This window comes from Mesoplodon mirus (genome assembly GCF_964341445.2).
Source record: "Mesoplodon mirus genome assembly, chromosome: 9".
Lineage (NCBI taxonomy): Eukaryota > Metazoa > Chordata > Mammalia > Artiodactyla > Ziphiidae > Mesoplodon > Mesoplodon mirus.
The window spans coordinates 25484409-25506376 of NC_138985.1; the positions used below are offsets into that span (position 1 = coordinate 25484409).

Consider the following 21968-nt stretch of genomic DNA (forward strand, 5'->3'; position numbering starts at 1 on the left):
ACATATTTTGTTAAGATTTATACCTAAGGTTGGTTTGTTTTTCTTTGGTGCTAATGTAAGTGGTACTGTTTTTTTTTTTTTTGCGGTATGCGGGCCTCTCACTGTTATGGCCTCTCCTGTCGCAGAGCACAGGCTCCAGACACGAAGGCCCAGCGACCATGGCTCACGGGCCCAGCCGCTCCGCGGCATGCGGGATCCTCCCAGACCGGGGCACGAACCCGCGTCCCCTGCATCGGCAGGCAGACTGTCAACCACTGCACCACCAGAGAAGCCCGGTACTGGATTTTAAGTTTCAAATTCAAATTGTTCATTGCTGGTATATAAGAAAGTGATTGCCTTTTGTATATTAACTTTGTATACTGAAACCTTGCTGTAACTGTAACTGCTTAATCCTGCTTCCAGGTTTTTTCTTTCTTTTTTCTTTGTGATTTTCTACACAATCATGTCATCTGTAAATGTTTTATTTCTTCCTTCTCATTCTTTACCTTTTACTTCCTTTTTTTGGTTTTATTGCATTGCATTAGCATGATATTGCATCATATTGCAGTATTATGTTGAAAAGCAGTGGTAACAGGGGACATCCATGCCCTGTTCCTGATCTTGGTGGAAAAGCATTTAGTTTCTATTTAGTATGATATTAGCTGTAGGTTTCTTGTAGATATTTTTTATCAAGTTAAGGAAGGTCCCTTCTATTCCAAGGTTGCTGAGTTTTAATCATGAATGGGTGCTGGATTTGGTCAAGTGCTCTTTCTGCATGTATTGATAAGATCATATGATTTGTCTTCTTTAGTCTGTTGATGTGATGGATTACAGTAATTGATTTCTGAATGTTGACCCAGCCTTGCACACCTGAAATCCCACTTGTGTATGGTGCATAATTCTTTTAATACAGTTAAGTATAAAAACAATGAGGTCATGGTCAGCAGGTTATTATACAAAGTTCATGAGCAAATTCAACCTACTATAACTCTAAGTAAACATAAGTTTTATGCACAAATATTTTTTAAAGTTTCCTTTTCTATCATCTCATGTTGACAGGTTACAATACTTGGAGGACAATATTAAATATAAATCTAAGAATGTTATAGGAATAGTCTTTGTCCTTCTGAGTAAACACATAAGTACATTTAACCTAGATTTTATGGTAACTGCTACGTAAATATTCTCTGACCTTTAAAAAAAACCTCTAAACATATTTGCATTCCCCAAAGTAGTTCTGACAGTCTTAGAAAGCTTTCTCATTACATCCTATTCTGTACAATTTTAGACAAGTCTCAATTGCTTTAATTGGGGTTTATAATTTTTTTCATAATCACAAAAAACTGACCTATTACCACTTATTATCTGTCCTTTCCCCACTCATTTGTAGTGCTATATTAACAAAATATCAAGTTTTTATATATGTGTAAATTTGTTTCTGAGTTCTCTATTTTTGTTTCTTTAGTCTGTTTACTCTTACACCAATCAGTCATTAGATTTACAAGTTTCTTTATCTGGTAGAGCAAGCCTGCTTACATTTTTCTTCTTCAACATTTTTATGACTAATCTTGACACTTTTCCCTTCCATATAAATACTGGAATCATTTTGCAAGGTCCACAAAACTTATTTTGGGATTCGATTGGAGTTGAATTTATAGATTTAGGGAGAATGGACATATGTACAATATTGTATCTTTCCATCTATGAATAATATCTCCCTATTTAGTTGTGCTTTTTAAGAAGTTCTTAAAAAATGCTTTGTAATTTTCCCTGTTGTCTCCCCCAACCCCCTTCCCACTGAGATTTATTGCAGATTGCTCTTTGGAGGCTGAGGCATCTTATTACATTTTTTTGACTGATGTGTAGGAATGCTGTAATTGTATATTTTTCTTGGATCCAGAATAATAGTTCAAAAAATTTTGCCTCCCTTGGAGTTGTACAGACAGTAATATTATCTGTACATAAGATCAGTTTCATCTCTTCCTTTGTAACTTTCACACTTCAGATATCTTCCTTTCCCACTTCTGGAAGACTTCTGCGTATTTAATTTTAAGCAATGCTTCTTCTTCATCTACCGAGTTATTAGTATAGATGTTTTCCTTTAATCAATAAGATGTATTATAGAAATAAATTTCCAGATGCTGAGCCATCACTGCAATGCTGAGATAAACCCTATCAGTTCTTTTTTGGTTTGTTTGTGAGCAACTGCTGAATTGTCATATCTTGTTTAGGATTTTTAGCAACTATGTACATAAGTGAAATGATCTATAATTTCCATTTATACTGTCCTTGGCCTGGTTTGAGATCAGTTAATACCACAGGTGTAAGATGTGCTGGATACTTTTTAACCAAAAGTTTTTAACTGAAAGTTTTTATAATACAGGAATTAAGTATTTCATGAAGGCTTAGTAAGTCTGTATCATCTGTGGGGAGTACTCATGATTATCAACTCAGTCTCTCTCATGGTTATTGGTTTATTCTGACTTTCTATTCCTTTTTGAGTCAATACTGATAATGTCAATATTTTTTAAAAATATAACACATTTCATCTATGCTTTCAAATACTGTGTTTGCGTGACTTTCAAAGCCTTTATTGGTACTAATATGACTTCTTCATTTAATCATCAGTATACCAGAAAAAATTAGTCATCATTTGTCATCTGGGTCCAATGGACCCTTTTAATTTTTAAAAACATTTAAAGTTATTTAGCAAAATGTAGAGAATAAAGAGATAGTTAGAAAGAAGTTTGTTAGACATCTTAATAAGAATGTAAACATAGAAAACCCAAATTTTTATTCAGTATTTTCGTGGTTTTGGAAGTATTTAATACATAAGATGGGTAGCATCTCAAACATAAATAGGTGTTCATCTACTGTCACAAACTTAGAATATATTCATCTTATGAACCTTGATTCCAGAGTTTAAATATATCTCTAATGGGCTTTAGTTTATTATTACTTCTTGTTCTTTTTACACTTGCATCTTCAAAATGCAATACATTTAAGAACTATGATGTTATATTTTTGTTAAGGAAAGGATGGTCATTTCTTTTTGCTTCCTAATTGCAAAACACTTTCACTTTCAGATTTATAAACACCAATCAGAATGGTAAATCCAACTGATTTTTCACTTTTACATCATCTATTTCCTTTTAATCAATTCTGAATACACACCTGCCTTTAGTATTTGTCTACCTACAATTCTGATTAACAAACATAAAAGATGTTCGTCACAAAGTTCTGTTATGAAGTCTTTCCTTTTGGATGACTGAGTAAAGGAGAATATCATAATTCTTTCGTCCTTAGAAATATATTGTTCACTCATTGATTCTTGAATTTGAGAAAAATTTTTCTAGGATATTATCATCTGAAAATTTATAGTCTGAGAGTTTGCTTATAAGAGACCAGAGTGCTGATTAGTTTAATAATCATGAAATACCTGCTAATTTTCTTTTCTTTGCCATTATGGGTGAAAAATGAAAAATGCCAAATTCTTAATTGTGCCCAAATAAAAGCTTAAAAAATCATTTACAGAGATTGTGTCCCTAGACTTCTTTTATCCCTTCTTTAAAGATGATGCAGGATTTAGGGCAATGCAAAGAAAACAAAAGGATGATGATCCTTGCACTATCCTTCTAGGTGATTCCATCACTTTGTTTTCCTACTGTAGTTCTTTTTTTTAAGCATAGTTCCTGATGTTACACCAAAGGTTAACATTGTTTATATTTTTCCTTTTGTCCTTTTTTTCATCTTTTTTTTTTTTTTCTTTTTTTTTTGGCTCCACAGTGCAACTTGAGGGATCTCAGTTCCCCGACCAGGGACTGAGCCCGGGCCACAGCAGGGTAGGCATGGAATCCTAACCACTAGGCCACAAGGGAACTCCCTTTTCATCAATCTTTATCGACTTTAGTTAATCCAAGGAATAGGCTTTTTTGTTGACAATCTCTATAGCTTTGCCTTGTTTCACTGACTTATTTTTTTGAGGGTACTTTTTGTTTTTAAATTTATTGAACATTTTGGTCAGAAAACATGATCTGCCTATCAATCAACTCTTTGAAATTTGCAGTCTTTGTGATTTAGAACACTTATAAAAAATTTATTATATACTTGAGTACTTGAAACGTGTATTGTATATAAATATATAATTTCTATTTTATATACCAGTTCTTCATATCCCTACAAATTCTACATCTGCTTGCTATATCCATGTCTAGTAGAAATGTGCTAAAATCCCCACTGTGATTGTTAATTTCAATCTTTTTATAGCTTTTTATTTTAGACATTATCTTTTCTAAACCAACAAATAGATTGATTCCATCTATCTAATCCAATCTGAAAATCTGCCTTTTAAGATTTTACTTTTGTAAGATTCATTGTTATTACTGGAATATTTGGACTTACTGCTGTCATTTACTTCTTTTCCTGACTTCTCTTGGATTTATGGTTTACTATATTCCTCTTTCTCCCTCCTCTGATGATTTGAGAGCTTTAAAAATTTTAGTCATATATTCCCTAATTTTGAAAAGTGATGTACCCTTTTATATTTTTCAAGTCAACATAAATACACTTTTATTGTAAGTTTCAAAAATTGCAAAGGAACTCATTTCAGTAACACTGATGTTTTAAGCTAAATCCATTACATTATTAAAGAATCCAACTGAATCTAATTATCACAGTAATTTGCTATCTAAAAACACTCCTTAACACAGTAGGAAATTTTACACTATTTTATTCCCAACTCATATTTCCATTTTACTTTCCCACGTAATTTTTATCTCATTGTAATAGTGTAATGCTTGAAAGTCCTTTACTAATATCTTGTCATACATCTGTTTCTCAAAAATGTATGAAAAATACATTTATTGAAATTAAAAAATATTTTTGGAAATAAAAAAACCCATTTCCAATGGCTATGAACTACAAAGTGTTGAAGTTATCTGTTATCTGGATTATCATTACTATTTAAACAATAAAAACACCATAAATACTGCTAAATGCTAGAATGAGACATTAATTTTATTACTATTTTTAAACTATAGATATAAATGCTGAGAAAACTCATTTACACATACAAATAAAAAGGGACAGACTTTTGTTATAGTGATGTCACTTAATTCTTGTACACCTTTTAAGTTATATGCCAAAAATAATAAACTGATCATCAAATTATTTTTAATGATCTTTAACTAACAATCTGATTAAGTTTTCTTCAATTTTGTTGAAAACAAAGAATTGAAAAACCACCCTCACTGAAGACCTTGTTGTTCAGGCCATTTTCTTTCTCATATCCTTGGAAAGTTAACCAAAGGCTTTATTGAGACTTATCTATAACTTTTTCACTGACAGTCATCTTGTTTATGGAGCCTAAAATTAAGACAACTCTGAGTATAAACACCCCCATAAATTCCACATAATTATTGAGGATAATTCTACATAGATTAGAGAACAGAATATAAATACCTGAGAAGGAAGAATTAATCCTAACTAAGTAAAGCTGGTTTTCCAAAGTTAAATGCACTGTCCTCGACTATGTTTTGTGGACATTTACACCCAAACCTATACGTAAATACATGTTCTGCTTTTAAAAGTATTGTTTATGGTATTTTATCAAACTAAGATGTACATTTTAACATCTCTGAAATTGGGATGTATATTATAGTTGACAGCATATTGTAGTTTAGTTGGCAGCGTTTTTACTAAGTGGTATATAATGGATTATATATAATTATAAATAATAGTTTCTTAGGTTAGATGAAAAATTAGACTGTGGAAATTAAGAGCAAAAAAGAAAAGATGTTGGGTCACTACTAAGTTCTGGGTTTATACAATGTATACTTAAGACTATCATGTGTTTTATTTACAGTAAAATCCACAATATATTTCTGTTAATTTAAACTAAACACATAGTAGGAATGAAAAATAAAACAGAGAAATGGCTCAGAGACAATAAGCAGGAGACTTGGGTCAGGTAAAAAATTAATATGGATTTATAGAATCTAATAATGAACTGGCAAAGGCTAATAAAAATGTTTCTCCTAAGAATCTGAAAAATGCTCTAGAAAATATAAAAATCATGAACTTACCTCTGAAATATGATCTTTTAACTTTAAGATGTAAGGTTAATATGTCAGAAAGAAACATGGAAATTTTAACTTCTTCCTCCTTGAAATCATGCAAATTATGCTATTAAGACAGGTCTGAGACATATTCATCAGGTTCTTTATCATTATTGAAAATGGGGAAAAGACAGTTTGCTTGACAGCAGATTCACCAAAACCCATCATGCTTGTATACCAATCTTAAATATTCTAAGATAAATGAGGCAAGCAACTTTTTCATTGTTTCCTAAAAATAAAGTGCCTTTCCCTTCATATTATGTTCATGCTCTTTGATTTCACATGATTCACCCACAGGAAAAATGATTTTTGAATAGTCAGGAGACAAAAAAGGCAAGACCTATAAACAAAAACTGTCATCACTCTATCTCCCTACTTGACAACACATCTGAGTTCTGAATATCTCCACATGGGCCAACATAACTCATTTCTAAGACCACACTTCACCTGTGATGAAAATACGTTAACTTCCACCGTACTTCCTTGGGCAGTCTGCTTGAGTTCAAAGGGCAGGGACATAACTCTCTATCTTGATGAGGTAGAGGCAAGGTTCTGGAAGAGTCTGAGGGACCTGAAATATTGTTGGCATCATTTTTGAAAAACACAACCTGCCATAGGTTTCTTCTGTCAAGTGGGAGAAGGGTAATTATGAAAAGGCAGAAGGGAAAAAAAGAGAACTGGCATAATCCACTGATCACGCAAATGTTCTTTAAGCACATCATTTAAACTAAAGAGTGCATTTGGGATTTGAGGATCTGGATCAAAATCCCCTTAAAGCTATCTTTGCCTTTACAGTTAAATACTCCCAGAAGTATAAACACCCGTGTTTGAAAATCCAGCTATAGATTATACTTCCATTCTTTAATTATATAAATATTTAAGATGCATACTTAACTATAAATTTCCCTAACACAGTTATTTAGCATCTCTGCGGAGGTAAAAATGTGTATTCTGGAACAATTTAAAAAATCATTTTTCATTTAAAAGAATGATCAATTCCTTTCACTCAGCTAAACAAAAATAGGCTAGTAATATAAACAAACCAATATCAATGTCGAAAGACCTTTGATAACTATATACACTACCAACCAGAGCAATAAAGCAATGTATCTTTCCTGAGGACAAAAACGTTTCTCTTAAAATCAGAAAGGTCAGACCTCTGGAAGATGTTGGTAACTTGGCAGAAGACAAATTTTACATTTAGTTGTTTAACATTACACTTATAAAGTAGTAAAATAAAATACACATAAGCCATTAGAACAATTATAATTTGAATGTTTTCCAAATATGATACGAATACATTAGCATAAAACCTTTCTTGACTTCCTTTATTTTTGCCAATAATCCAGTGATCTCCAAGCAATGGCTTAATAATTATTTCTAAATGTCACTTCCTAGAGATAATATTTCTTACCTATTAAGTTCAATAAAACGTATGCAAAAGTATTGTACTTGCTCTAATTTTCATCATACATCATGACCTCAAATCATCTAGAAAGACAAGATGTTAGAAAATAAGGACATTCCCTTTAAAACACTGGGGGAAAAATTACTATTCTCTTTATATATAGGAAATAAAGGCAGAGCAATATAGTAGTTATAATCAGAATGTCTGCATCCACTCACCAAATATTTATTAAGCACCTACTATTTTCCAGGCATCATTCTAAGAGCTGAGGATATAGGGGTAAGTGAGAAAGTAACAGCTACCATTTAGAGTGCTTACTATGTGCCAGGCTCTGGCCTAAGAATTTTCACACATGTAAACCCATTTAATCCTCAAACACAACACCTCTATGACATGGGTACTGTTAACTTTTTCATTCTATATATAAGAAAATTGAGGCACAGAGAAGTTAAATAATTCACCAAGCTAGTAACTGGTAGTAGTAGTCCTGCGTGTCATGGAGCTTTTATTAATCTAAAATCCTTCCCTTTTCATTTTGTTTTGCCTCTGTGAAAAGACTTAACATACAAATAGAAGTGGTTATGGCTCAAATAGGTGGTGTAATCTTTTCACTTTTAAAGCTTTCTTTCTGGGAATGTTTAAACAAAACTTTAGCTATACTTTCATCATATATTGTGACCCTAAAATATCTAAAAAGCCTGAATGTTATAAGACAGTTGGGGAAAATGAAAATCCCCAACATTTTCATTTTTCTCTCCATTACTGTAGGTATAGGTACATAGCATTCCTTCCTTTGGAAAGCCTTTCTTAATCCAGGGAGGCCTGGTGGGGCTGAAGACCATGGGACCCTGCCTCATTGTAGGGGTGAATCCATGTCCAAGCTAATCATGCCACACTGCCTTGATCATAGTTATTGGATTAAGACTCTAAAATATGACCTAAGCATGGCCAATCTGTCTTCACTGAGATTGACAGAGCTGGGAAATGTTCTCTTCACAATGGAAGTGACTTAAGACTGCTAGTAGCCATCTTCCTGGGCCTCAAGAGAAAATGACTCCACAATACTGAGAGATGTGGAGTAGAGAATTTCAGACGCAGAATTCTTTAATATAGCTATGCAAGAAGTAGGTCTATCCTTGTCCTCTGCAGTTAAATGAGTATAAAGGGTATGAATACTTTTTTTTATTTAAGCTTAAGCGGGTTTCTGTAACTCTCAATCAAGTTTCAATGCATTTTTACAAAAGCATTACATAAAATATGCATGCAGAACAATGATTATAATATGAATAGAAATCTCCTTTATTCTTTTCCTTTACCCCCTTTCCCTATGAACAAATATAGAACTGTCTACAGGACAAAGGACAGTCTATTTCATTTTCAAAAGTAGTATGCAAAATATATACTTACGAATTCTAACTATGTGATTACAAAGCATTATTTTAATAATTTTTTGGCATATGACAAAAGCACAATATAGCTAGAAAGACAAAATGTTTTATTTTGAAACATTGGAAAAACATTAAAAGACAAATGTCCATCATATAACCAAGAATGTTAAGTATTTGGAAACTGTCAATCTTCTAAAATTGGTAGGCACTTCCAGAGAGCTAAATATTGCAAATTATCCTACCATATGTCTTCTCTAACACCAAAAATACTTGGTATGATGAAGGAAGACACAACTAATTATTCAAAGTCACCATGTTAGGGTTCAACTTAATTACAAGCAAAAGTTTTGTCCAAGATGTTCCTGACAAATGAAGCTTCCAGTTGAATTTCAGAAATGTTAACAAAAGTATCTTCCTTTTTTGCCTGTGAATGTTTGAGTATTGCTGTATTGTTGGCTTATATCCACTACAGATACTGGTTCTAGGCCAGCCCAAGGGTCTTCAAGCATTGAAGGCTTGAAATAACTTTCCAACTCATTAGACATTCTCTTTTCTCTACCACGCCCTGATCCAAATGGTGTAGATGTCCTTGGAGAACCCTTTAGAAAAAAAATCATCAGTTAAAAAGACATTTAGTAGAAGTAACTGGTACTTTTTCTTTAGAGGCTAGAGGGGATCACACTGCTAGTTAAAAGTTGTGTCTTGAACCCAAATACGTTCACTTGCAAAGTCCATGCTTCCTTCAATCTAGTGTTTTAAAAAAGTATTTAAACCTATTTGATATACTAATTTATTGATAGTTTTATGCCCACTGTCACTTCAAATCCTTTTGGGTTTCTAATGTAATAACTTTCCCAAACTATAAACTGGTGAAGTAATAAATTACTTGTACTGTAGTCTTCCCTCAGTATTTCCCTATTGCTTCTGGAAGCAAATTAAACCTTTTTTTTTTTTTTTTAACCCTACAGCTTCAAAATTTCTAGAACCCTCCCATCTCATTAGCTCCACACTCAAAGGGATGGGTTTGGTTTAGCATAAGTTGGAAAACTACCAAGCATATTTAAGATGTAAACCACAGAATCCTAGACATAAAAGAAAGAAGCCTTAGAGCAGAAGCCAATGTAGTTGAAAAACTAAGGCCAAAAGGAGAAAAAAAAAAAAAAAAAGAAAGAAAAAAAAGGGAAAAGGTGCCAGCAACAGAAAAAAAAAAAAAAAAAAAAGGGAAAAGGTGCCATCAGTAGGATGATGGCACTAGCCTGTAACCCTAGAGGTGAGCTCTATGATGGGGATTCATTCGCTTTTTTTCCTCCTTGGAGACCGGGGACTCAGAATATACTGCAACGAACTGGCCAGGCCCCTGACGAAGGAGAGGGAATTAGGGAAATCTGTGTTTGAGCGGCAGTGTACTGGCTAAAAAAGCAGGAGGACTATATAAACGAAGTACAGCTCTGCAACTTTTTAGAGCATTCTAAAGAAAGTTATACTTAACTTCTCTGAGCCTCAGTTTATTCATCTGCGACATGGGGCTAACGATAGTATCTCACTTCATAGAGGATTCAAAATAATCCACGCAAAGGGATTATTAGTACCATGCCTGCCATACAGTAAGAGCTCGGCAAACGCTGGCTATTATTACCTGGGGGTGGGTCTGCTGCTGCCCTGGGGAGTAGCCGAATTGCTGCTGGGACCCCGCGGGGGACTTGGAGTAGTTGCCAGGGTAGCCGCCAGGGGACGGAGACCCGAACCGGCCCCCAGGGAAGCTGCCGCCGTGTCGCGGAGAGTGGCTGCTCCCGTAGGGCCTAGACCTGGGCCCGTACGGCGGCGTGTGGTGTGGACTCCCGTACCCGTCCCGCGGGGATGGCGGCCGCGCTCCGCCTCCGCCCGGGGTACCCCGGAAGCTGCTCCCGCTACCCCAACCTCCTACACCCGGGCCGGGGCAAGGAGGAGTCGGGGGTCGGAAATTCTGTCGGTGCATCTCAAAAGACGAAGACGAGTACCTCACTGGCGCGTTCTCCCGCCGGAACTGTCGCGACCTAACGTTCACAGACACTTGGTGGTCCTTCACCAAAACAGTCCTCCGCCCGCCAGCCCCATAGAGCACATTGGTTCCGGCCTCACAAAGGTTCCTCTGGGGCGGCGGGATAAGTAGGTTATCGAATTGGGTACAGATTCAGCTGATTTAAGTGAAGGAAGGAGGAAGAAAAAGGATAAAGGAAAGGGCGAATCCCATTGCTGGGTCCAAGCAATGGCCTTTGCAGTGTCGCGGGCTTTGGTTGACACTGACTGACGGACTAGACTCCTGCCGAGCGGATGGAGGGGGGCCCGGAGCGCTCGGCAGGGCCGGGCCCCTCCCACCTGGCGGGGGGCGGAGACCGAGGTGTCCGCGGGCGTCCCCAGTGGCTGCGGGTCGCGCGCGCACTTCGTTCTCCCCTCACGCAGGGAGCGAGGATTTCAGAGGGGTTCGCGATGCTGGCGACGCTGGCGAGGGTCGCGGCTCTGCGGAGAACCGGCCTTCTCTCCCGCCGGGGCGGCGGGAGAGGGCTGTGGACCGGCCGCCCGCAGTCAGGTATCCTCCGAGACTCGGTCCGGGCGGCAAAAGGGACCCCAGCCCCAGCCTCCCCACTCCGGCGGCATCCCGAGGAGAGCGCCGCGCTTTCCAGAAGTATCCGCTGCCCCCTACGCCCGCCCTTTGGCCTTTCGCGTCTCCCCTTGCCCTGGCTCCGCGGTCGCCCCGTGGTCACCCTGCCCGGCGTCCGGGCCTGGGTCCGGGCCCTGCGCGGTCCTACTGGGCTGACTCGCCTCTCTCCCTTACTCCTCCCCCCTCGTCCCCCAAGTTTAAATACCTTGAAAAATGCACCCCCAGCCACATTTCAGGAAGGGTTTCAGACTGCACTTTAAATAACTCGGGGGCGAGGCTGTGCTCGCAGAGGCCGGGCTTTACTCCCTTCCTTGTTCTTGTTAAATGCAAGCGGGTAGGCGAGTTGGTTAGGAAGCAGAGAGCCTGATTTTCAAAAGGAGGAACATTTGGCTAAAGCGCTTAAAATAGCGATCGTTTCACAGACTTTTGGTTAAAAAGAAAAGTGTGATCATTCAAGAATGACCCCTAATGTATAAACCCACCTTTGTACCGAATACCTGTCTCAGAATTTTATTTAGAAGATGAAATTTAGATTTACTCCAGTTTTCTAGAACTTTCTTTACACCCTCCGAATCTGGGAATGATAGTCCACTGTGAGTCTTGAAATCATCTTGTAGGAAACAGAATCTTAAGAATTTTCGGACTCATTTAATCATAGCCTAATGGGTAGCCTGGACCTGTGCTTTTCAGCCTGTGAACCTTCTTGCAGGTGCCACTCCTCACTGTCCATTTGACACATTCTGTGATGTGGCAAGCCGCAGAATGGGATGTTTTCTCAGCTTCCATCCTTGATGAATGGAGATACACACTTTTCTGTGGTTGTTTGTTCTGAGGGAATTCGGTTCATCAAGCTTTTCCTTTAGATACAAGTTGTAGAATCAATCAAGGCAGGATAATGCCATCAAGGCTTTGTGATGCAGTTAAGGCCCGGGGATCCCAGATTATTCACTTTATTATATACTTTTGTCCTGGCCAAAGCTAAGCACCTTTCTGGACATTGTCTTTGGTGCTTAGCTTAATGCCTGGTAATTGAGCTGTCAGATATTTATTGAATGAATGAGTGGGTCACATCATATTGGTCAGTGATTCTCACCTATAATGCCCCCTTTAATATCATCAACTAATCTACATATTGGGGGGAGGGAGCAGAAAGATGAGGGTGGCAGGGATCAAAATTACCTTTGTTAATTTTTAAATAACTGGCAAATGTTTTACAGAATTGAGTGAAGTACTGTAAGTTGTCATTTTACTTGCCTTACCCTTTTGGAATGCTCTTTCCTATAGTGATACACTGCTATCTTCTACACATATGAACTTGCATTAGAAACGGGGGAGGTAGATTTTGACAGGTAGATTGCACATGACAGTGTGCCTGTCATCATGTTTTCAGGTATATATGAGGATTGAGGAAGAGTACATTCTTAACAATTATGTGAAAACTCCAGATTCCACTTGGATCACTTCTGAGAATAGGCAACTTGCCTTTTCACAGATGAGAAATTGTCCAAGAAAAGTGAAGTGACTTGCTTGAATTCACATAGCAAATGGATGTGGGACCAGAACTCAGGCTTCTTGAATCCCAGGCAGTTGTCTTTTTTCCTAGGTAAAGAAATATGAATTGACACTCAGTCCGTCCTTTGAAAAATGCAATAGATAAATAAACATGTAAAATTCTGATAGTGGTACCATGTAGCATATTATTTTAGATATTTAGAGATTAGTAGATACAACCTTAGTATTGAACTTTTGTGAATGTAGCTAGAATCTTCTTGAGTATTAACCTGGGAATTGCAGTCTGGCTGCCTGAACTGGTGGGTCTGAGGTCCCTGGATACATACTTGTGTTGGTTATTTATATGTGGTGAGTTCAGGGGAAGAGAGATGAAGGAAGTTCTATGTTGCATTACCTGGAAATAGAAAAGTGAATTGGGATGATGTATATGAGAGTTTGGTGGCTGCCCCATGAACTAAGTCTGACTCCTGTGGAGAGAAAAGAGCACGTTAACATTTTTGTGAGTAACACAGGTATTGTTCCCACAAAAAGAGAATTGCAGCACTCTTTAGGGAGGACCAGCATTAGAAGGCAGGATCCTCAGTAGGATAGTGCTTTTATTGAAGACACTGTCAGTGGCTAGGTGCTGTCTTCAAGTGGCATTGTACACAGAGGACATCAACAGGCAAAACGTCAGGAACTTTCTCAGTTCCCATGAGTTATATGGGGAGCCCCCAGATTAATTGGTTAACTTTGTGGTGGTGCATGTTTTATAAGTTTTGCATGAATACAAGTAAGAGTACCACTAAGGAAATTTAAGTGTAAGTGAAAATGGGGCCTTGTCTATTTCTATAAGACTGAGGATCTTTATTTGGGTTACCTAAGATTTTTTGGTGTGTCTTTTTTCAGTAGATTAAACAAATTTTTTTTTTTGTAGAGCCTTTATGAGAGCAGAAGGCTTTGTGTTTGAAGCAGGAATTGGGGTTTCGTAGCTGCTCCCTCTGTCCCCTACTTTAACTGCCTCCCTGAAAAGACACTTCTGGGGCACTGCTAAGGAATTCCTAGGGCTCTCCAGAAAGGGTTTGAAAGCCAATATTTTAGGTAGCTGTCAGGTATTAATGAGTGCTGCAAAAGTAAATACTTTGGCTAGTTTTTTTTTTTTTTTTTTTGCGGCACGCGGGCCTCCCACTGTTGTGGCCTCTCCCATTGCGGAGCACAGGCTCCGGACGCGCAAGCCCAGCGGCCATGGCCCACGGGCCCAGCCGCTCCGCGGCATGTGGGATCCTCCCGGACCGGGGCACGAACCCGCATCCCCTGCATCGGCAGGTGGACTCCCAACCACTGCGCCACCAGGGAAGCCCTACTTTGGTTAGTTTTACTACTTATTACCAAGGAGTAAATATTTTCATGTTTCTGCATGGTCAGGGCTTTCTAAGCCAAGGAAACTAGAGCCTGGGTTAAAGGGCAAGCCTTGGAAGTTAAAGGATGACTGAAATGATTGTTAGAGAACTCTCAGGAAGTTTATGTTTATATTTCAAAGGGGTATAAAACTCAGAGCCTTGGAGACATTCCCAAGATTGAGATTGTAAACCCAGGGAAGTTTATCTTTCCCCCTGGAGACATTTATTTATATTCCAAAGGGTTAGAACCCAGGGACCATCCCCTTTTCTTCCAAAGGAGAATTTGCTTACATTAGGGAGATAAGCTTTCTCTGCTTATCTCTGCTGGTGGCTGCTGGGCAGCTATCCCATACAAACTAATAGATTTATAATTTTGGGGACCTTTCCTGTGGTTCAGTCCTTGGATGTGCACGCCTAGTCCACCAGCTCTCATGACGCCTGTGGCATATTAGGTGTGGGAAAAATGGTGCATTTCTTGATGTAAGTAATAGAACTCTGATCTCTGCTTCAAAAACTCATGGTTTTGAATACATATAGATATTAAAAACATATATATATATATATATATATATTTTTTTTTTTTGCCATGCCGCACGGCCTATAGAATCTTAGTTCCCTGACCAGGGATCGAACCCGCGACCCCCTGTGTTGGAAACACAGAGTCTTAACCACTGAACCACCAGGGAAGTCCCCCCAAAAATGTATTTTTGATGATGAAAGCACTTCTTAGGACAGAAGAATGTATTTAATAGTTTCTATGTATAGAAATTTTTGTTCCGATTTTAGTATATGTGCTGCTGAAGGGAGCCCTAGAAATGTTTGTACAGTCATCCCTCGGTATCTGCAGGGGATTGGTTCCAGGAACCCCCTTTGGATACCAAAAACTGAGGGTGCTCAAGTTCCTTACTATATAAAATGGTTTAGTATTTGCATATAACTACACAACCTGTGTATACCTAAAATCATCTCCATATTACTTATAATATCTGGTACAATATAAATGATATGTAAATAGTTGACAATACGGTACAACTGCTATGTAAATAGTTGAGGGAGGTGCAGCATATTCAAATCGTGCTTTTTGGAATTTCTTGGCATTTTCTTCTCCCAAATATTTTTGGTACACTGCTGGTTGAGTCTGCAGTTGGGGAACCCACAGATACAGAGGGCCTACTGTATGTATACTTAGAGCATAAGCTTTGTCTTAATATTTCCTGAAGCCTTTCAGGTTACCTCAGTTTTCCTTATATAGGTTCTGTTGTCAGCTGTTCCATGTTGAAGGCTGTCAGTCGTAGAATAGTAAAGGCATCTCTGGGATTGATTAGCTCATTTACTGATACGGTGAGGCCTGCCTTGAATGCAGTAGACCATTTAACTATCACTTATGTAATGTTCTCATTGATAAAGCAGGTATTAGAAGTAACTTGTTTTTGCCTCTGAGAGCCAAACTACTGTTAATGATCTTCTTTTCAATTCTAAGCATGTATCCACCGTCCATAGTAGTCAAGCACAGGTGAAAAGTATTATACATATTTATTTCTTTTAGACTAATATTCTTCACCCATGGGTAATGCAAGTGTTAATGCATTAACTCACACTTATAAAAGTTTTCATTGAAAATAATAAAATTGTTGAGAGAATACTTTGACATGAAGAAAAATGTAAAAGTATGATTATTCTTTTCCAGACACAAATGTTTGTTTTAAAAGGAGTAAGTAAAATTTGAATGTCGCCAGAACTGGTATCTTTGTATTTTTCCAATTGTAAAAACAATGTGTACCTTTTGTAGAAAACCTGAAATGTTTAGGAAAATAGAAGGCAAGAAAAAATATTAGTCTCTTATCTAAGAAGCAAATACTTAATGTATATATAGAAAAAAATAAACCTCACATACTTTAAATCTTCAAATCGGAAAATAAAAGCTTTTTAAAAGGGAAAACCAACTATACATGAGTATTTATATAATGTGGGGTTGGAAAACCATAATATCTGTACAGAAAAGAGTTAACATAGCAGGCCTCAGGCTGCTATCTTTAGAAAGACCTTCTTACAAGTGTGGCCCTTGTTTGGCATCTGGGAACTTGGCACTCGAACTGCTTCCTAATTAATAAGGGTGCCTAGATGATTTGTACAATCAGTGTGATTTATGGATTTATGGTGAGCACCTGCTTTTCTTCTGGGAGTCCAGAATTTTGGTGCATGATGAGCAGAGAGTGCCTATGTGAAAAGTCCTCAATAAAACCTTTGGATTCTGGGTCCGTAATAGACTTCCCTGAGCAGAAACATTGCACATGTTAACTGAATTTTTTTTGTTGCTGGAGAAAGAAGCAACAAAAGAAGCTTGGCGTGGCCCCTCATGGGAGGGAGAGAACATAAGAAGCCTGTGCATGGATTTTTCCAGACTCTGCCCGTCTTTTTCACTGACTGATTGGGTCATATATCATTTTGCTGTAATAAACCTTTAGTCATGAATACAACTATGTGCTGAGTCCTTTTAGCAACTCACTGAAGGTGTGGGTAGTCTGAAGGAACCCTGAAACAATAGCAAAGGCAGAAAGTAAAAGAAATGATTTTTTGAAAGTGAAATTCCAAAACCATCTAAAAAACCAAACAGCAGATAAAGAAAAATTACTTTTGCTAATTATGACTCATAAAAGGTTAATATTCTTATTACACGAAGAATCCATACAAATTAATAAGAAAAAAGATAAATATGCCTGTAGAAATACGGGCCAACAAGAAGAATAGATTATTTTTGAGAAGAAAAAGAGCAAGTATTAAAAACAGTGTAATTTAGAGGTCATTAAATAAATGCAAATTAAAATGGTGGTAGCATGCAAATTTGTAACTGTTAAATTTACAACAAACAAGTAAACAATATGCTCCCCAAACCAAGTGATCGTATGCAGGGTTATGGAAGATGGTGGAGAACACTGTTTTCATATACTGCTGGTGCCAGTATATGTTAATACTGCCTTTCTGGTGGACAGTTTGATGAAATGTGTGAAAAGTTTGAAAGAGTTTATAACATGAACATGGCTAGGTCACCTTAAGACCTTCCTCTGTCCTTGGAAGCATGCTCTTCATCTCCTTTCTCCATCCCCCAAAACTCTAAAAGCCTTAGAGAATAATTTTTATCTTTACTCCTTAAAGAGAAGTTCCTGGGAGGGCTCTGTAGCCCTTCACAGAAAGCATCCTAAATTCCCTCTAGACGTCTCCTGCTTGTCAGAATTACCCATTGGAAGCTGTTGAAAACAAATCATGGGCTTGTTTCTTTATTGTTTTTGGCCCTGCCATGCAGCATGCCGGATCTTAGTTCCCTGGGATCGAACCTGCGCCCCCTGCAGTGGAAGCACGGACTCTTAAATCACTATTTCATAGTGATATTCGATCAGTTTGTTTTATGATGACTTTTTTTTTAATGTCTCAGTAGTTGACTAGTACCGTGGGGGAGGGATGCCATGATTGCTGTCATACAGATGAGCTACTTGTGTGGGCATCTGTCAATTATATCTACTCTGGTGCTGCTGAAGTTTCTTTGTGTTGTGGAAACCTTAGGGCCAAATACCAGGGGAGTTCCTAGAAGCAGCTCTGGCAAGCATAGATTTGATGGCAACTTCATTGTAGTTAAACTGCTTTATATGGTTACTCAGCTGTGATCATCATAATAGCTTTCCATCCTAGAAGCCAAATAAGTTAGAGCAATAGACTAGCTGCTCAGGATATCTTAACAAATTATGTCATAATAGATGCTCTTTTCAACTGTTTTTTCCCCCTGTAATCAGCCTATTCTGGTCTTTCACAAACAGGCAAAATATGGCTGTAGATATCTTTTTAAAGTATAGAGTATTGAGAATCATATATGTTATTTTCTGTTCTTTGAAATAATCATGAGTCATGTGTTTTTCTTTTGTTTTCAAATCTGGATTATCTACTTTACTGGGTATTGTGACTGTATAATACAATGATGACGATGATGATAACAACAATTGTTGATTTTTAGTGAGCATTTACCATGTGCCAGGAAGTGTACTATGCACTTTACATACAACGTTCCATTTAATCCTTGCAAGCTCTATGATATAGGTGTTTCAAATGAGGAAACTGAAGCTCAGAGAAGTGAAGTTACCTTGGTCAAGGTCACTAGGGTAGTAAGTAGTGAAGCAGAGAATTAAATCCAGTCAGTCTCCAGGGTTTATGCTCTTAACTGTTTAAAACTCATTAATTGATTTTGACTTAATTGTGCTCTAGAAGTCCTTTCTGGTTATCTTCTCAGATAATAAAAGTAAAATTCTATTGCCTGATGTTAAATTAATTCATTTGAAAAGTTTTGTGTCATTAAACAAAATTTATTATGGTTGTGAGTTGATATTGGTAGAGAAATATAGACTTCTCTTTATAGATTTATAATGAAATGAGATTTATGGGTTGAAGAGACTTCTAAATATATTTCCTGCATCATTTGAAATAAAACAAGGGCCCCAAAAGAGATGAGTACATAAGACCAGTAGTTTTGGAGTCTTACGTAACATAAAGAATTACTTGTCCATTCATTCCTAATGATGTCAAAATATCTTCTCACATTTGAGGTCTTTTTCTATGTTTTATTTTCTCTAAAATATCTTGTTTTCTCTCTCATTTTGTTCTTTATGTTTTCACTTTTTGATTTTCCTTTGTCTTTTCTTTTTTGCTGATTATACACTTAATCACAGTTAAGCAAAATTACAGAAATAAATAACTTAGCTACTGAAAGTTCTCCATAAATTCTTACCGCAAGATTTAACCACCAGTAGAATTTTATGAATGCTCCTAGAAATACCATGTATTATTAATATTATTATGTATCTTTACAAATATAGGATCATATTATACATTCTATTCTACAGCTTGATTTATTTTTTAACTTAGGAATATATCTTGGTGAACTTTACATGTCAGGGTATGTAAATGTCTCATTTTACTTGACATCGGCACAGTATTTTTTTATATGGATGTGCCGGTGCTTACTTAACGTTTCACCTGTTGGTGGATTTTTGCACTGTTTTGAATATTTTGCTTCAGTATTAAAAACAGTGAGGCAGGGGAAGGGGTAGTTAGGGAGTTTGGGATTGACATGTACACACTGTAATATTTAAAATGGGTAACCAACAAGGACCTACTGTATAGCACAGGGAACTCTGCTCAATATTATGTAACAACCTAAATGGGAAAAGAATGTGGAAAAGAATAGATGCATGTATATGTGTAACTCAGTCACTTTGCTGTACACCTGAAACTATCACAACATTGTTAATCAATTATACTCCAATATAAGCTAAAAAGTTAAAAAAATAAAAGCAGTGAGGCAATTCACAATAGAAGATATATGAATGGCCTATTATTACATGAAAAGATTTTTAACAGCATTAGTCAACAGGGAAATGCAAGTTAAAACCACAGAGAAACATCATATACGCATTAGAATGGCTAACCTTTAAAAGATTAACAGTACCTAGCGTTGTGAGGATGTGGAGTTTCTAGAACTCGCGCTGTTGTACAAACACTTTGGAAGTCTGTTGGACAGTTTCTTAGAAAGTTAAGCATAAACTTACCATATTACCCAGCCATTCCACTAGGTATTTACTCAAGAGAAATGAAAACATGTCCACACATGGACTTGTACACAAATGTTCATAGTAGCTTGATTCACTGTAACCTAAAACTGGAACCAACCCAGTGTCCATCAACAGCTGAATGGATAAACAAATGTGGTATATCCATAGAGTAGGATACTACTCATAAAAATGCAATAACGTTGGGCTTCCCTGGTGGCGCAGTGGTTGAGAATCTGCCTGCTAATGCAGGGGACACGGGTTCGAGCCCTGGTCAGGGAGGATCCCACATGCCGCAGAGCAACTAGGCCCGTGAGCCACAACTACTGAGCCTGCGCGTCTGGAGCCTGTGCTCCACAATAAGAGAGGCCGCGACAGTGAGAGGCCCGCGCACCGCGATGAAGAGTGGCCCCCGCTTGCCACAACTAGAGAAAGCCCTCACACAGAAACGAAGACCCAACACAGCAAAAATAAATAAATTAATTAATAAACTCCTACCCCTAACATCTTAAAAAAAAAATGCAACAACGTGGATGAGTCTCAATATCATAATGCTGAATGAAAGAAGCCAGACACAAAAAGGGTACATAGTGTATGATTTCATTTATATAAAATTCTAGGAAATGCAAACTAAAATGACAGAAAGCAGATCCATGGTTGCCTGAGGTTGAGGATGGAGGGAGAGGTAGTTTGCAAAGGGCAGGAGAAAACTTTCAGGTAATAGAAAGTTCTGTTTCTCAATTCTGGGTTTGGACAAATGTGTAATGACATGTATCCATCATTACAGTATACGGAGTATTTTCAGTGTCCTAAAAACCCTCTGTGCTCAGCCTATACACCCTGTCCCCCCATTTTTAAATTTTTCATTAGTTTGTCCCATTTAAAAATTTTTCATTAGACAGACTATCTTAAGTGTAGCTTTGGACTTTATTAAATTGGGAATAATCTGGTCTTAGAGGCTTTAATTTTTACCGATTGATTTCATTGGACTGGGTCAAGGTTTCTGTGTTATATATAAAGCAGAAATGTGAAGGAAAATTTATTTATTTGGTAGTAATAGATATTACTAAGAATATGAAGAATTCTGCATTATTCCTTCTGACAATTAGTAATCAATTTAAGTATTTTCTGTCTTTGCCAGATACTGACAATATGAAGCCATTGGAGGGTGTAAGAATTCTGGATCTAACAAGGTTTGTATTGGTTCACCTGTGTTTTGGTGATTGAGTTTTCCCCCTTCTTTAAAAAGACATTTATTTCTTGGATTATAAGAAGGTGTTTATAAGCTTATCATTGAAATTTTGGAAAGAAAAACCAAGAAACTTTCCTGCAATTTCATCATTCTACGAGACAATTAGTATAATACTTATACATTTCTTTCCAATCTGCATATTTATATATAACTTTTGAAAATAAAAATTGGAACCATATTGAAATTACAGGTTTATCCACATTTTAAACATAATGTTATATTTTGAGTATTTTTCCATGTCACTCAAAATTCAACAAAAAATATAAGATACTTTATTACAGTATATAGTTGTCACATAATTACTTAGTCATCCCCCAGTGTTTTTATATTATAAATGAGAGACTTCCTTGTACATAAGTCTTTGCCTCAGGAAATCGTTCAGTTTCTTCCTTAGGATAGAATTCTGGAAGTAGAATTACTGCATCAAAGGGAATATACTTTTTAAAGCTCTTGATACATATGGCCAAATCACTTTTTTGAACAGTTTTAACAATTTTAATTCTTACTCACATTATATGAGCTTGTCTATGTTGATGGACTATTAAGAAAAGAATTAATATAAAAATCTTAAAGATGGTAATGAATTTATCTATCATTGTTAACATTGTAGAGTACTGGCGGGACCTTTTGCTACTATGAATTTAGGAGATCTTGGAGCAGAAGTTATAAAAGTGGAAAGACCAGGTAAAACTACTGCTCTCTTTT

General features: G+C 37.0%; 2 protein-coding genes and 1 long non-coding RNA gene across 5 annotated transcripts in view; 1 reads left to right on the forward strand and 2 right to left on the reverse strand.

Annotated features, from left to right (window-relative positions):
• Positions 1–21968, reverse strand: part of LOC309810134 — a 252520-nt gene that overhangs the window by 51337 nt on the left and 179215 nt on the right. The window lies entirely within an intron of this gene.
• On the reverse strand, positions 7381–10994 carry MPLKIP (M-phase specific PLK1 interacting protein). The gene is made up of 2 exons (XM_082631918.1): positions 10528–10994; positions 7381–9490 (listed from the first exon to the last, which is right to left on the reverse strand). The coding sequence occupies exons 1-2, from the start codon at positions 10864–10866 to the stop codon at positions 9290–9292; spliced, it is 540 nt and encodes a 179-aa protein (XP_082488044.1). The 5' UTR covers positions 10867–10994; the 3' UTR covers positions 7381–9289.
• SUGCT (succinyl-CoA:glutarate-CoA transferase) overlaps positions 11327–21968 on the forward strand; it is a 720769-nt gene continuing 710127 nt past the window's right edge. For all 3 annotated transcript variants that reach the window (XM_082631909.1, XM_082631908.1, XM_082631910.1), the window contains exons 1-3: positions 11327–11457; positions 21153–21204; positions 21874–21947. In XM_082631909.1, coding sequence (XP_082488035.1) covers positions 11358–11457; positions 21153–21204; positions 21874–21947 — 226 coding nt within the window. In that variant the 5' untranslated portion in view covers positions 11327–11357. The remainder of the gene's footprint in view (positions 11458–21152; positions 21205–21873; positions 21948–21968) is intronic.

Bases quoted from the DNA above. Each gene is read 5' to 3' on its own strand.
- MPLKIP (XM_082631918.1), bottom strand. From the start codon at position 10,866: ATGCACCGACAGAATTTCCGACCCCCGACTCCTCCTTGCCCCGGCCCG. The intron at 9,491-10,527 runs GTAATAATAGCC...TTTTTTCTAAAG, and splicing joins AGCAGCAGACCCACCCCCAG to GGTTCTCCAAGGACATCTAC.